This window comes from Lepidochelys olivacea (assembly GCF_965140295.1).
Source record: "Lepidochelys olivacea isolate rLepOli2 genome assembly, chromosome: 3".
Classification (NCBI taxonomy): Eukaryota; Metazoa; Chordata; order Testudines; family Cheloniidae; genus Lepidochelys; species Lepidochelys olivacea.
The window spans coordinates 150280807-150297303 of NC_140413.1; the positions used below are offsets into that span (position 1 = coordinate 150280807).

Below are 16497 nucleotides of genomic sequence, written 5' to 3' on the forward strand. Positions count from 1 at the left end.
ACACACACATCTTCCCAGCACCCTCCCCTGAGAGCCCCCAGAGACCCACTCCCCCACCCCCTGGTCACATTCACCAGCCCTGCTGGGAGGTGACTGTGTCTGCTGGGCTGAGCCAGCAGCGCAGCCAGGGCTGGTCCCGGGGCAGGGAATCGCTCTGGCCCCTCAGGAGTGGCGCGATCATCCAGGCCAGGGACTGCCCCGGCCAGGGCTCCCTCAGGACCCACTTGCCTGGAGGGGCCCAGCCAGCCCCCCCCCCACTGTCCCCTCCTTCCCCCTCCGACTGCCCGAGACTGGCCAGGCTTCTGTACCAGTCCCAGGAGGATCAGCTCCGAGAAGACAGGTGGGGTCCCAGGGGCGGTGGGAAGGAGAGACTGCCCGGAGCCGGAGGTGCACTGGAGTCCGGCCAGGGGGCAGAGAGGAGTCCGTGGCGGGCAGGCCAAGAGGAGCAAGTGAGAGTGTGTGGAGGGGAACAACGGGCTGGCAGGGTCTTGGGGCACAGTGCAAGCGGAGCAGGCCGGGGCCCCTTCTGAGCATGGGCCCGGCTCCATGGCACCACTGGCACCATTGTAAACCCAGTACCGTCTGTTGGCTGAGAAGCACAAAACACCAGTCCAGAGATACAGCAGCTTTCCTGGTGCTGCTGGCTTGCAGGGACTAGGAACAGACCAGGCTAGGAGGTGAAGTAGGGTGCCTGCTCTCTCACAGATACTGAAGACTCTTTGCAGTGTTTCTGAGTGGGCTGGGGCCTAAAGGGCCTAGTATACTAAGAAGTTAAAATTTCAGTGGCCTTGAATAGCAGCTGGGAACGAAATGCCATTTGTAGCATGATTATTAATACATATACATGCCATCAATCAGCCTTGCAAAACTATCATGAAATGTACCAGGCTAATCCTGTGAGCAAACATTTGTATTGTACTGCTTCCCCAACACCGCCCCCCAACCCGATAAAACTGCTTCCCCCAGGGTAACATTTTTTCAAGACTGATTCTTAGCTGGTGCACTGAGAGATGATACAGAGTTAGATTTGTACACGTGTCAAACGTAATGTTTTAAACTTCAGTTGTTTTTGAACTTGTTGTGAGTTAAAAAAAAGTTTGAATAATTTTTTAAATAATGCAAAAAAGACGTATTTCTTTTCCTGCTCGCTTTCATTCCAAAGTGGCTGGAAAGATTTTCCCTCAGACTTTCCAATGTACTTGCTCATGACCTGAGATCAAATGTAACATGCCAGTTGTGTTGCCTTCTAGTGGCTGAGCCACATAAAAGGATAAAAGCCTACTACTGCACCAGCAAAAGAAGTTGCACCTGTACTGCAAGGGGTGATAATGCATGCTTGCAGAGCTGAAAATCCTAGGTTGGTGATCTGTGACTGGGGCTGTTACTCAAATGTGGGAAATTACAATAAAAACAAAATATTTTTTTCAGAATGCAATGAGCAACTGCAGAGAGGTTTCAAATAAAACTTCCCTTGCAAGCCTAACTATACAATATCACTCACGACATCGGATACCTGCAATCTATGCCTGTGCACGCACATTTTGTTTCACGTACTGAAAAAAAAAGGGCTGAGTATATATTGGATTACACCCACATAGCAATTGCCCTACTTCATCTCTACACCTACCTACCAAAGATTGCCCTGTAAATAAACACAGTCACGAACATAGATATAAGCACCTTTTCTCCTGCAGGAGTTTCCCAACTATAGCGAGTAATAATCTGAAATGCAGCCACCTCTGGAATGGAACTTAAGAGTCACACAACAACAGTGAAGGTCAGGAAGTGAAGGATAATGTATCTCATTGAAACTGCATCAGAAACTGAAGGAAGGACACTAATGTAAGGATTATAATTTGCCCAGGACACTGGGTTTAACATCAGTGTAAAGTGCCAGGCGATCTTTAATGACATGGGATACAGAATATAGTTTTAGACCTCTTCCGAAAGCTCAGTGCAGAGGCTGAGGTTACCTAACCAAAAATACTATTTCCTGCAGGACCTGGAGTTTCCACGGAGTCTCCCATCTATTTAACACAACCCAGCTTAGTTTGTGAGGTCCCAGGCCAAGGTGGCCAGGCCTCTCAGGAATAACAGCATGTTCCCACTCTCATGTGCAGCCTCCATCCCCCTGAATTTAGGCAGCCTTGCTGCTGAACTGGCTCCTTCCTCTGCTCCCGCACACTCACCACTGCTGACAGTGCAATGAATTCCTTCCTTTCATCCTTAATACATCTGACAAGCTGAGGCACTTGGGTTAATGAATCTCTGGTAAACACAACACCAGCTGCTTTCAAGCCACACATAAAGGGGAAAGGAATCTAGGAAGGGAGGGATGAACAGGGGCTCCCTGAGATTTATACAAGGGCAAATTGGCCAAAAAGCAGTGATCATTTGAACCCAGTGGCTGGAGAAGGCAATTGCTGTCTAAAGGAAAATCTACGCTGCTCCAATACCACGGACTGGATGGTGACCTTGAGCGTGGTGGGTCAGCTCAGTGGCTCTGGCACATTCCTCTGTGTGTGGTGAGTGGGCCAGATGCTGCAGTAGAGCAGGGACGTAGGGGTCACAGGTTTCCCTTTTTAGAATCAGTCCATTCTCACCTATGTCTGTTCAGGGATAGTTCTTGCTCAAGACCTTGATCCCTCTCCTCCACCTCCCCTGCCAGCTCTGCAGGATGCCTCCCGCTGTTCCTCTTCAGGGGAACGTTATCACAAGAGCTCACCCACATCCCCCCAAAATGTCAAAAGGTGCAAATTCATGACCTGCCTCCTCCCCACCCCCACATCGAGAAGGAAATATGGGCTCTCATGGCTAGCTCTTTTGGAAGGGAACATACTCCACCCCACCCCAAGGCCTGCTGCAACATGAGAGGGAACTTTTGCAGCTGACCCAAATCATTAGACAGCACTAGGCCCCTGCACTGCCTGGGGAGAGCACCAACTCTCCTCCAAGGATTAAGATCAGACCCCCTGGAAAGCATACAAGGAGGAAAGAAAGCTGCTTCCTGGAGAGACCACATTCCAGGGCATAGAATTGAAGGAGACTTTCTAAAAAGCTGGGGGCTGGTTGGTTGCATTCCCTGGGGTCTGCTGGTAGTGGGGAGAGGTTACTCTGCAAGGGCCCCACTGCAATACCTGGCCAATGGCAATGGTACCATGTTCCCTTGCTAAATGTTCACTGCAACAAAGATCTTGGCTCAGGAGATGGAGGGACTAGGCAGATGAAGAGGGCAGAGTCCTCAGTCCTGGAGAGCAGGAAAACCACCAGTTAGCCATAGAGGGAATGGAGTTTTGGAACCCCGTGGCTGGACCCTTTGATATCTTTTGGGAAGTCCTCTGTGAAGGATCTCCTCAACCCAACACCCTTTTTTTGGGCTGAGGATGACTGGATGGGACTCCCTTTGGAGCCCATCAGCACACATCCTACGCTGGCCACAAGGGTCACTGCAGAATGACTCAAGATGTCATCTCCTAGAGGCCTGAGGAGTGAGCAGTTGGATCCAGCACTGGAGGATGGGTCTCTTGGACAGTAAGGTAGTGCACTGAACACAGGCCCTCCCCACTGGGCGGTGAGGGGGAAGCCAGGCCTCAGGCATTTTGGGAAGCCAAGCACTGCAGAAGGCTTTGGGCAGGTGATACTTTGAGTTGATTTAGTGACATGCTATTGTCCAGAGAAGCCTAAATTTATGATAAAGTCATCAGAGAGGGTGGGGTGGGGACACGTGTGCTGTTGACTCTACACCTGAGACAGGTCAGTGTACCTCTGCTGTGCCCTGGGAGTAACATGCAGACTGGGTGTGCCTCAGAGGAAAGCATGTCACCTCGCTGAATCTCCCCAGCACGCACTGATGCACTCCCCCTGAGAGCCATCCACACAGGTACAGCTAACATTATTCTTTGGAGGGAGGGATGAGACCAAGATAGGCCTAGAGCTGTTTCCAGCCACAACAAGGTCAGCATGGCTCCTACTTGGTTAGCCTATGGGAGACCTTGCTCCTGAGTTCACATGGTACAGCAGATGCCTACCCACCACGTCATCCCCAGGCTAAAGCCATGGCTGCTGTAGGGAGCAGGATGGATCTGGCTGGAACAGGGTCAGAGCCAAGAGGCAACTCTCCTGAGACATTGGCTTTATTCCTTCATGGTGGCAGCATGAACTCCATGACGAAGAAATCCCAACTTTCTCCCTACCTGCACCCTCTTCCCCAGCAGCCAACAGAAGTGAAAACCAGAACGATCCCCTCTTTGGGATCCAGCCACCTGCTCTGCCCAGTTACCCAGGAGCTTTAGTGCCCATTCCATCCCCTGGCTCCTCTGTTACTCCGGCGAAGGGAACACAGCTGCCCCCCTGCACATCTGGGGAACCACAAGTCCTGGGAGCTCAAGGCAGCAGCTGCAATTTCAGATCCATTCAGTGGGCACAAGGGTTGGAGACTAGGAGAGGCCTGTGGTTTGGGGTGGGGGGGATGTAAAGGGTGCAAATCCATGCCCCTCCCCACAGTCTGAAAGGAAATAGGAGCTTGGGGGCGGGGAAGGCTAACAATGGAATGAAGAAAGAAATAAGTTAGTTAACCAAAAAAAGCTGAGAGGAGATCCTGGCCCCAAGGCTGCTGCAGCTCCCACTCCAATGTCCACTGACTGACAAGTGCTGTCCGCATGTCACCACCCTGCCACCTGCAGCTTTTGTTTGCAGCCTCGGCTCCATCATCAGAGTTTGTGCACCCAGCAGTGGGAAGTGAGAGATGCAGAGAGAGAAGCACCTGGGAGCATTCGGTGGCTGGTCCTGCAATTGGATCGACCCAGGGTTTTTCCACCACTCAGTACAATCCAGATGATGGGTCCACTCCGCTGTTGTCTTCTTTGGGTTGGAGTCGGGGCGGGAGGACACAGAGAGTGGGGGAGTGCGGTGTGGATTAAAGCAAATCACACATAGACAGTTGAATACACGGAAGTCTGGAAGATGCAGATGGAGACACTGAAGCACATGCAGCATGGAGCGAGAGGCTATGGCCAACCAGCACTCGGGAGGTGAGCTGCCCCACATGGAGGCAGGTGGGATGTTACCGTAGGGGCACTGCAGCTGGTACACGGTAGCCAGAGCCAGAAGGATAAAGGTGGAACATGGAGAGCCAAAAGGGGAGCGCTGCGGTACACCGTCTCCTAAGCTGTGGGCTCTGCAGTAAAGAAGGTAACAGTTCTGGTAGAAATTTGTGCTTTAATATATATATATATATATATATATATATATTGTTTAAAACAAAGTTCCCACTTCCCTGAGGAAGTCCTGTCCAATGTTCCCACGGAAACACGGGGAGGGGGAGTTTCCTCCTTCATTCGTTCTTTACATTTTTGTCATTCCCATTTTTCTTCATTCCTTCTTGTGTGATTGTTTTCTTCCTTCCTTCCTTCCTCTCTCTCTCTCTCTCTCTCATTTTCTGTTTTTATTTATTTATTTATTTTTAGACATTATGACTTTCTTGAGGAATCCACCAGGTCCTGAGCAGATCCCTTTGCGTGGTCATGCTTGTCAGTCTTTGGTAACGTATGGACACTTTGGTGTGCCAGTGAGGAGGGGGAGGAAGAGGAGCAGAGGTGGCTGAGTAGGAAAGGAGCAGGAATGTCTTGGCCAGAAGACCGGAGCACTTGCTTGCCATCATCTGAGCAGCACGTAAAGGAAAAAAGTCAGTGGCCCACCGAGAGAAGACCTGTGCAGGGTTGGGACACTGTTCCCCGGAAGGGCGACTGCTGCAGGCCAGAGAGAGAGAGAGAGAGATTGGTTATGGAAACGAGACATACCCTGTAGAGCAAGTCAACCAATGTCAGTGCCAGCTGGCCCCACAGGAAACTGCAAGCTCAGCATACACTAGATACCTGCCATCCTACCCTCATTCTTTTCTTCTTGGGGATCCGGTTGAGACCGTAGCTGGGACTAAGCTCATAGGACACCAGCATTCATGCTCAGGGACAGAAGTCAAGGAAAAAACAACGTCCCTCTTTCCCAGTGCAACGTGGCATCAAACTGGCTAGTATAGTACAGCCATGGCTGCACATCCTACAGCCAGCAGGGAAGGATCCCTCTTTAGAAACCTCTCATGTCAGGAAGATATTGGCAAACTGGAGAGGCTTAGAGAAGAGGACCACAAATGATCATGGGGCTAGAGGGGTTTATTTCTGAGTGAAGATGAAAGACTAAATCTTTCTTGCCTAAACAATGACTGAGGGTGATGTGAGATCCACCTACTTGTATGTGAAAGGTGCATTTTGTAAATAACAAGAGAGATTGTTCAGAGTGGGATGGGCTGTATGGTGAAATAAAGCCAAGTAAAACATTGGCTGAATATCAGAACATATTTCCTGACCGTAAGATTCATTAGGCTGGGGAACTGTCTCCCCGGGGAAAAGGCACATTGCTAAGGACATTTTGAATGAGCCTGAACAAGCAACCCTGGCATATACTCTAGGGAACAGTCCTGCCTGGGCCTCAGAGGTGGACTAAATAGGCCCCAGTACAGCTACTTCTGTCCAATCTCGAAATTCTAGGATTCTCGGGTTAGCTGGACCCTCTGTTCTGGTGCAGTCTGTCCCTCATTGCAGGACTTGAGCCTTAAAGGCTCAAAGAAGATCTACCCCCTCTCCAAGGCTGCTCACATAACTAGTGTTAACCAGCTCCACTGGTACAAGATCTGTGATACTTCATAAGCCTCTCCAGAAATAGTGATCTTGAAACTGCCCAATACCCTGGCCAAAACCTTGGCATATTAATAGAGAGTTCAGTGCCCAGTTGCAGGCTTCTGACCAGCTAGCAGGTCCAGCAACACCATCCATATGGATTATGCATCATTCTTTAAGGTCACGTTGACCCTGGGCTGTTACTTGCCAGTTCAGGGGTTAGAGATTCTGGAGCAACCCAACAGCAATGTCAAGTTGACCATGAGAGATCTCTGTCCTACCCTATCAGGCAGCTAAACCCTCCTCCCCTTTCCTGTTGGAAGGCTTTGCTTTAATAATGTGTCATCATACACTGAGCAGTAAACCAAATACTTCCCCATAAAACCCTCCACACCCTCCAACTCAACCCTCCCCCACAGACCCAACAGACATCCAACACCCACCCTACACACCACCCACCCAACACAATCCCCCACAGATCCAACCAACACCCAACAGCCACCCTACACACCACCCACCCAAAGCAACCTCCCCCACACCCAACCAACATCCAGTCACCCTACATGCCACCCATCCAACACAACCTTTCTGACACCCAACCAACACCTACCTTACACACTGTCCACCCAACACAAACACCCACACAGACCCAACTGACATCTAACACCCCTCCCAAAACCCACACAGATCTAGTTGATATCCAACTCCCCCCAACATACCAGACACCCAATTCTACATACCTCCCATTGCACTAGCATCCACTCAGACCCACTTAACATCCAACACCCACCCTACAAAAACCAACCAACATCCCCTCAACTCAAACACTCACACAGACCCCATTGACAACCAACACCTACCCAACACACCACCTACCTCCCCAGCACACACACCAACCCACCCATGCCAAGCAACACTGACATAAAAACACCACAGCCACAAACATCCCACTAACACTCACTGAGCGACACACACTGGGTACTTATACTTACATGTGCTCCCTCTCTGTTCACTGATACATGCTCATATCAATGCATCAGATCCCCCCCATGCCCTTTCTTCCTCTAGCAGCCCCCCAGGTGCCCACTCACATGTATACTCAAGCCGGGTCACATACTCACCTTTATTTGGGCCAATCGGCTTCCTTGGGCAGTCTCCCGTTTTCAGAGTGACATCGTCAATGGCAATATCCCCCTCGTAGCTCGTGCCGCGCACGCCTTCAAAGATGATCTGCGGACGGAGACAATGAGCAGTGAGGGGGGCTGCCCCAAGACAGGGGAATGGCCTCACCGACGGGCCAGGCCCATGTATACAGAACAGGTAGGACACAGAGTGCCACATCCACAGTCACCAACTGCCCAGCAGAGGTGCCCTGACTGTGAGGGGGTCCCACCGCCAGCCCAGGGCCCCAGACTCCTGTAGCCCACTGGTCACCCCCCGGAACAGTCTCCGTTCCCTACAGCAACATGGCTGCCCCCCTGGCTGAGCCCCCTGAGCGGGATTTGTTGCTCTCCCAGCCCTCTGGTCACTCCCCCACAGCCCCTGGGCTGTTCCCCATGGGGCCCTTCTCCCTCTCCAAGCCCCCGTCCCCCGGCTGCATCCGCGTGGGGTTCCTTGTGCTCATCACCTGACACGCCTGCACTGCGCAGAGGGTCCCTCTCCTAAGTGCCCCTGGGCAGGCCAGTGAGGGACCTAGTGTCACCAAAGCCCTGGGGTGGGAGTAAGTTGAACTAGGGCAGCCCCTGCTCCCCACAGATAGCAGACAGCGATTCCCACTCCACCTTTGGGGCATCTCCATTTGGGGGCTGTAGGGCTCCCCTCCCTATGCCCCCCACCCTGGTCAGGAATCCTGGAGAGACTGGCTGCTTCCTTCTCAGAGCCTGTCATTCATCAGCCTGAGCTCCCTCTTCTGTTCCCATGGTTACCAAACTCTGCCGGCAGCCCAGGGGCAGAGACTCAATCACTACCTGCTGGCGGCAGGGAGGACACAATTGGGGCCAGCTCTCACTCACTGTGCAGAGGGGTAAAACCCAGCTTCGGGCTCGTCCCCTCTTCTGCCCCCACCCACACTAGTCCTGCACGGCCACTATAATCCCTGCCCAGCTACCCTGGAGAGAGCACACACGCCCTGCTCGCCCCTCAGCACAGAGCTGCACGCAGACTCACATAGTTACTCTCATGAGTAACTACATTCTTCTTTGTGATTTTATAGCACCCCAAAGTATAGGCCCTTCACGACTGTACAACAGATCAACGCACACAGACTCAGCACTCACAAGTAACCCTACAACACCAACCCAGCATGCAGGGCATTGCATTAAGCACCCTACAACAACTAATGGGTGAATGCCCCTGCACTCACAAGCCCCAAAAGAGTGCCAAGCCCAGTGCTCACAAGCAACCCTACAACAACAAACCAGTGTGCAGGGCTCCAGAGCTCACAACCCCATCCCCAACAACAAGCTCACAAGTGCTACAGTAACAGACCAGCGCGCACAGATCTGGCACTCACAAGCAACCCCGCAGTATCAGACCAGTTCCCAGGCCAGTGTTCAACCACAGATTGATAGTAACAAATCTGTGCTTGTGCATGATGGAATTGGGCAAGAGGTCTGCAGAGGCATGAAACTCCATTCTCTTCCCTCCCTGAAACTGGTTGTGACTTTTAACACACTCCCTCCCCACAACCCTGGGAGCGGGGGTGGGGGGAACTGCTCTGTGCCCTCCCCTGTTCCCTATTAGGGCTGTTCGGGTGATGGCTCTTCCTGGGCATAAAATGCATCCGGGATGGGGGGAAGGAGGGGAGGATCTTGTGCCTGCTTACCTGAAAGGGTCCTGGGGGGTTGATGGGGACGTGTGCTTGTTGCCACTCATTTCCTCTGTTCCCGCTGAGCGACCAGACTTGGGTGTCAATGGCCCGTTTGTTCCGCAAACGAACCAGAAGATTCAAGGAGCCTGCAAGAAAGAAACTGGACACTGGAGGCCTGGGTCAGGCTCCATCAGCTTGCAAGTGTCCCAGAGAGTCCTGCTGACATTAAGGACCCTTTGTCAGTGGCCCAACAGAGCTGCCCAATGATTTCAACAAGGGTCAGTTGCCTATACCTTTGAAAATCTGGGCCACAGAGACCATCCAGGGCAGGACTATGCTCCTAGAGCAAGAGGACAGAAGGGGATGGGAACCGGGGAGGTCTGTAGGACTTGAATAGAATCGTGGCATCTCCAGCCCCCGCACTGAAGGGCTGGGCTGAAGCCACTGCTGCTCCTGAAGGGCTGGGCTGCTGTGTTCTGACCTCGGTACTTCACTCTCAGAGGCATCAGGCACAGGGCAGGGAGGGAGCAGCCCCCTTCCATACAGCTCTGGTCACACTGCACCTAGGAGCATTTCATACGTGGCAGCCAAGTCTCAGAGGTAGGCTGGCACATAGCAGCTGATGTCTCGCTCTCTCTCTCTGGTTGTGGAAGGACCCCATCGGGGTGCTGCACTGTCAGAAAGCTATCGAGTTGGAGGATGTTCAGGGATGTGTAATAAAGATGATGAAACGTTTAGACTTGGAGTGGCTGACTCAGAAGGAAAGGTTAAAAGCATGAAATATCTGTAACTTGGCTAACACATCACTACAGGCACAGTGACACTGCAGCCGGGAGCAAGCCTCCCAGCCCAGGTAGACAGACATGCACTAGCTTAGCTTAAGCTCGTGCGCTAAAAATAGCAGCATACATGTTGCAGCTCCAGCAAAGACGTGAGCTACCCACCTGAGCTCAGACCCAGGGGTTGGGTGAGCCGGGGAGACTCAGCCGCAACTACAATGCTGCTGTTTTTAGCAAAATAGTGCAAATCTGTCTACTTAGGCTGGGAGGCTAGTTCCCAGGTGCAGTGTAGACATACACTAAGGGGGAAGGGAGAGAGATTGCCTAGAAATGGCCAAAGAGTGTCAGCATGAATGGGGAAGAGGGATTGGTCAGGGAGGTCCGAGGGACTGGTAGTAGGAGTTATGGGATTATAACAAGCTGAACATCAAGAAAAAGTTCCCAACATGGTGAGACACAAGACTGTGGAAAAGTCTCCAAAGAGAAGGAAAGGAAACCCCCATGTCTGGTGTTATTCAAACATCACCTTGGGTTTAAGCCAGGACTGGTGAGGAGGCAGGATGGATCAGCTGATCTAAACATTCCATCTCTGATTCCTAGGAGGAAATTTGAACAAGTGAGGGGAAAAAAAAATCCTTCGAATGGTAAGAGCAGATTCTTTCCCTGGAGGCGCCCATTTTGCACTTGGATTGACACCACGAGCCGAGGTGACATGTGACCCAGCACATCGCTCTCTGGAGAGGTCAGCTGGCATTGCGTGACCTTGGGAAGACTGAGATAAGTGAATCGAGGCTCTCCTCCGTGGAAACACAGAGACTGGAATGAGGAAAGTCACTGTGCGTGTCTCTAGCAAAAGACAGCTTTGAGCCACAGGTGTCCTTATGTCCTCCCTGCCCACTGGCCTCAGAAACTCCCAGTGAAGGAATGTCTGATTGAAGAAGAATGAAGCCTAAATCTCATTGAGGCTGTAGGGTGAATTGATGGTCCAAGAAGGAACTAAATAGTCTCACTGACATTGATCTATGGGGTTATGTTGAGCACAGCTAATTACAGCCACTAGAGCTGGGAAGGTGAGAGGTGCAGAGAGAGGAAAGAATTTGCATGAAGCTGCCAGCGAGTCAGGATTAAAAACAGCCACCCTCTATTCTAACCTCATTCAGTGACTGACGCTAGGATCTGCCATGTAAGAGCCTGGCTGAACAGCCACTGGTGGGACAAATTGTTCAGTAAATGGATTTTGGTGCCCTAGGAAAAAAGAGAAGGCAAAATGGAAAGGGACTAAAAGGAGCACTGGAATGTGAATTGGTGCCAACTAAGCACTGTCTGTGAACTCCTGGTCGAAGCCCAAACCAATCCTGAGCACACTCCTGACTGTCAACTCCAAGCCTCTGCCCTGCAGTAACAAGGGAAAAGGAGCAAGGCTATTACCTTTTGCCCAACAAAGATCTCCAGTAATAAAAATAATACTAATAAAATAAATAAATAAAATAATAATAATTAATATGCACTTCCCAGATGAGGATCTCGGAACATTTTACAAACATCTGTGAAGCCTCACAACTCCCCTGTGAGATGGGTCAGTATCACTAGCCCTAGTCTACAGAGGAGGAAACTGAGTCACAGAGAAGCTAAGTCACTTGCCCAATATTATATTACAAATCAGTGTTAGAGCTGCGAAGAGAACCAAAGTCTGCTGACTCCCAGCCCTGTGCTCTAATTACTAACCCACGCTGCCTCCCTGAGCGTGCCTGGAAAGACATTCCCCTCGCCGGTCTCAGTGACTATGGCCTTCTGCTCGCTACTCTGATGGATTCATAGGGCCATGTTCAGACATGGCAAAAAGAGTGCAAGCCCTTTGAAATCAACAGGGTTGCAGCTACTTACGCCAGTTCTTGATCTGGCTCAGAGTCATAGAAATGAAAGATTTGGAAGATTTATGAGGCCTTCGAGTCCATTTCTTCACTCACTCAGTGCTGGTTTGTTTCCTAGAATGCTCTCAAGGTCCAGCCTATCTTAAATGCCTCATGACGGGAGTACCTCCTCTTGGCAACAAACCCTTGGCTCTGGCCTCCAGATAGGACTATCTGGTATTGTTGGTCCTGGGCTATAAAAAGCTGAACAGCTTCCATTCTAGTGTAACAGCTGGGAATACTTAGCTGGGAAGACAGGTGGCGTGGTGGAGCTCCACTGAGATGACAGTGGTGCCTCCTGCTCCACCCCACCCCTCGTCTTCTGATGGGGCAGCCGGGGTGGCATGACACACACAGACGCCTTCTGCTGGGATTGTGGGGGACTGAAGGTTCTTTCTTCCTAGACCAGACCCCAGCTTACTTGAAGAGATGGAACAACAGGCTGAGAAGGTAAATCCCAGACAGCCTGAAGATCAGCAAAGGCAGGTCTGCTCCATCCCACCCCAGCAGATGGGCTGTGAACATATGTGGCCCACTGCCAACAACCTTCTGCCTAGCAGAAGGTTTTGTGTGTATGGGGGTGAGGAAGGCACCAGGAGAGGGCCCTGTGTCATGAGCCACGCTGATCCTGCCCAGAGTGCTGGATGTGATCAATGGAGCCCATGGCACACGGCCTCATGCTTTCCAGGATATTTCTCTGAAAACAAACTCTGCGAGCAGGACCCAGCTGAAATCCACAAAGTCCTGACCAGTGACCACGTGCAGCTCTGGTGACTAGGCACCTCTGTGTAACAGGACACTTCTCTCATCCCTTCTAATCCTCCTTACTCCCTGCATAATTTTCAACCCCCTGATAAATACTTCAGATGGGTTCAGGTCAAGCCAAACACCTTACGCTTGTAAGGGGACCAAATGTTCTTCTCCTAGAACAGAGGCTGCATGTCCAACCAGTTGTTTATAAAGGCTGCCTAACAGCTCTAGGTGGGCATTCCTCAGTAGCAGACACTGTACAGTTCCTGGGATAAGGAAGGATACTCTGGTGGTTACAGCACAGGCCAGGGAATCAGGACTCCTGGGTTCCATTCCCAGCTCTATCCCTCTATGACTTGCTGTGAGATCTTGAGCAAGTTACTCCCTCTTGCTCTGTGCTTTAGTTTTCCCCATCTGTGAAATGGGGATAATGCTATTAACTCACTTCACAGAGCAGGATTATGAGGATTAATTAATACTTTGCAAATGCTTTGTGATCCTTGGGTGGAAGATGCCAGTGAGTGGGAGAGTAGTAATTATACTGACTTTCCAATGGCTCCACGTAGGAGAAAAATCTAACTGGGAGATGCCTCCAGTCCTCAGCTCACAGGCACCAGAGATGGGCAAGGCCTGTTCTGTTCATTCCCTGGGGGCCAGTGCAGGATGGCTGCCTGCAGTTAGGGCAGGACAGGAAACATTTTTCCTAGCTTATGAGAATTTTTGAAATTTTCCCATCTGAAATTGGGTGCAAAGTTGAAATCTCGAAAATTTTCACAAACAGAAAATCTAAAAAAAAAAAAAAAAAAAAAAGATTCGAGTCAATCGAAATGTTTCGATAATTTTGAAAGGATGTTTCAATTTTGACATTTTTCCTTTTATTAAAAAGTGTAGATTTACTAATATTTCCCAACAAAAAGTTGCTTCAAACTCAAAACCCCCAAACCTTCTGGTTCACCAAGCTCAAACTTATTTTTGTTACCAAAACTGTGTTGAGTCGAGTGCTTCGCGGACTCTGATCCTGGTTCACAAAGTGTGTTGGTCTTGCCAAATCAGCATTTTTCAGCAAAAAACGTTTTGCCAAAAAAATTCCCGACCATCTGTACTTGCAATCTAGCCACCAACCTAGTTTTATTTTACCGTGATGTAGTTTCTCATTTAGAAATCCACATTCTTACTGGTAGTTTTGTTGCCTCTTTTCATTCCCCCACCTCCTCCCCATCTGTTTGACCTTTCCTCAAAACACCTGCTAGTGATACACAGATAAGGGGAGGCCAGGTGTCTGTTGCTAGAACGTCGCAGCAGGTCGGAGCCCATAGTGACAGAGAGATACAGAGGAAATCCCTGGGCACTGCCAGTCTCATTGGTATCTCCCTCCAATGGGGCGATCTTGGTATTTTATTTGTTATCTGTATTATTTCATCTTTTCTAATCAGAGGGGAAAATAAAGACCTGTAATAAATGAGGGGGAATCAATTACTGTGTGAGTAAGCTGTGCCTTCTGCTGGCTCCTTTTAGCCCAGAGCTGGCATTTCAGAAGAGTGGCGTGTACACAAAAGAGCACCATCTGGGATGACAGATACAGTAACCCAAGGGGATGCTGCTAAATGTTACCTGCTTGCAGGATGAAAAGGTCTTATTTCAGTTGCCATGGGATAGAAACTTCACTCTGTCGGAACCGCGACAAAAGTCAGGAACAGCTGGCACGGGTGGGCCAATGAGCCAGGGAATGAGGGTGGGCACAGTACCTGAGGACAGGCTCAACCCCTGGGAAAAATGGCAGCTTAAGCAGCAGTGTGGCATTTTCCACAGCAGTTTTAGGCAACACAGAGCTGTACGGCGAGACTAACATACTAACCAAAGAGATAATAGATCTAAAAAGTATGGCTGGAAGGAAGGAAAGTAACTGAGAGATGAAGTCTAGCTAGGAAAAGGAGGAGGGTACGGCGAGTGGAGAGAGACCCACAGAGTAGTATGCATAACACTGTATCCCTCTAGCTTGATGGAGTGCAGTGTGAAGCCAGGTGGTGTTTGGGATCACAGAACAGACCCAGATTAGCTGTAGGCGGGGGTACAGTTTCAGATTCAATGGTGCTGAAACTCAGAACAGATGTCCCTGTAATATTGCAGCCCCAAAAGGTGGAAATCTCATGAGATCAGCTGTTCATAGGCGATTTTGGCTGCAGCCAGAAATTAGACTCGGGTCCAACTTCAAACCAATCAAGTCTGGGGATTCAAATCCCAGAAACTCAAAAGGGGGTTGGATTCTAGGTTAGAGAAACAGAGATGTAAATAACAAAGTGATCTTCCATACAGTAGATGTACAGGGTAGAGCCAACTGTAAGCCTCACACAAGGGCCACAGACCTTGACCCAGCCCAGAGAGATGAAGCCCTTCCTCCTGTAACCAGGCCTCTGACTGCATCCCCGGCACTATTGTTTATTTTAACACAGCTGATCATAAAGCAAGCCCAAAGCTCAGAGCAGGCAAATCCCTGGAGCGAGCTAAAGCCCTCAGAAGGAACCTATTACTGTTCATAATCCCGGGAACAAACACAGGCCTTTCTCTTTCTCATTTAAATGAATGATAATGAAAAGCAATCAGCGGCAGGCTTGCGTTCTCATTATGGTGCTCTGGCAGAAAGTTACCACTCAGAGGTGAGACACAGAGTGGGGAAAATGATCATATTGGTGATGGAGGGAGAGAAATACTATCAAGCTGCACTGAGCTGTAATTTATAGGACTGTAATTTGTCTCTGTGCCATGATAAGAGGTATTTACTCTTCCATTGTCTCTAATGATGCTTTGTATAGCAACATATGTGTAATAAACACAATTACAGACTCTCAACAGCCTCCCAAGCCTGCTTGCTCAACGCTTCATTTCACTCCTATTTTAATAGATGGGATTCCATCCAAGCTCTCTCGAGCCCTAGTCCTGTCTGTGGGATCACTCACACCAGACCCAAGGCTCATTTACAAAGCTCAAACAGAGTATAGTGGGAACTAAATCTGCCTTGATAGCAGATTCCCATTTCCTGTCACCAGCTTGGGCCCATCCTTGGATGCCCTCAGAACAGTAGTTTGGGCTTATGAGTCCATCAGTCTCTTCTGGAGCTCCCCTCCCTGACAGGGATAAGGAAGGCAAGAGAGGAGCACAGAGCCAGCCACTCTCTCAGCTGGACACTTGATTATTTACAGCCCAGCAATGTGGAAAATAAAGAGCAACTTGAACTGAATGAGTCTTCAAACCCCTGCATTCCCCCAGGCAGCCCGAGGAAGGGTTGGGAGAGCCTCGATTACAGCTCTGTATCTCAGCTGGCGTCTTTGGAGACCATACCTGCTCTCTACCTCTCTCAATAGGACTAGCCTCTATCCCTGGTGAGGTGGAGGTGCTTCCTTCCCCTGAGATAAGGAATTGAAGCTCAGGGCCCTCAGGTCTCTTTCAATGTCATGAAGAGCTGAGCCTCCCCTTACCTTCTCTGTGGGCTGCTCTGTGCTGCCAATGTGCTGACACAGGCAGGTTGTGCCTCTGGCCAGAGTTGTCATTCCCTTATGGACTCCACTTCACACCAGCTCCCC

The 16497-nt window shown here is 50.2% G+C and overlaps 1 protein-coding gene across 1 annotated transcript in view; it reads right to left on the bottom strand.

Annotated features, from left to right (window-relative positions):
• Positions 1-280: 280 nt before the first annotated feature.
• Positions 281-16497, bottom strand: part of MDGA1 (MAM domain containing glycosylphosphatidylinositol anchor 1) — a 196065-nt gene continuing 179848 nt past the window's right edge. The window contains 3 exon segments of the mRNA XM_084622912.1: positions 281-5747; positions 7793-7901; positions 9496-9626. Of these exon segments, the coding sequence (XP_084479038.1) occupies positions 5656-5747; positions 7793-7901; positions 9496-9626 (332 nt within the window). The 3' untranslated portion in view covers positions 281-5655.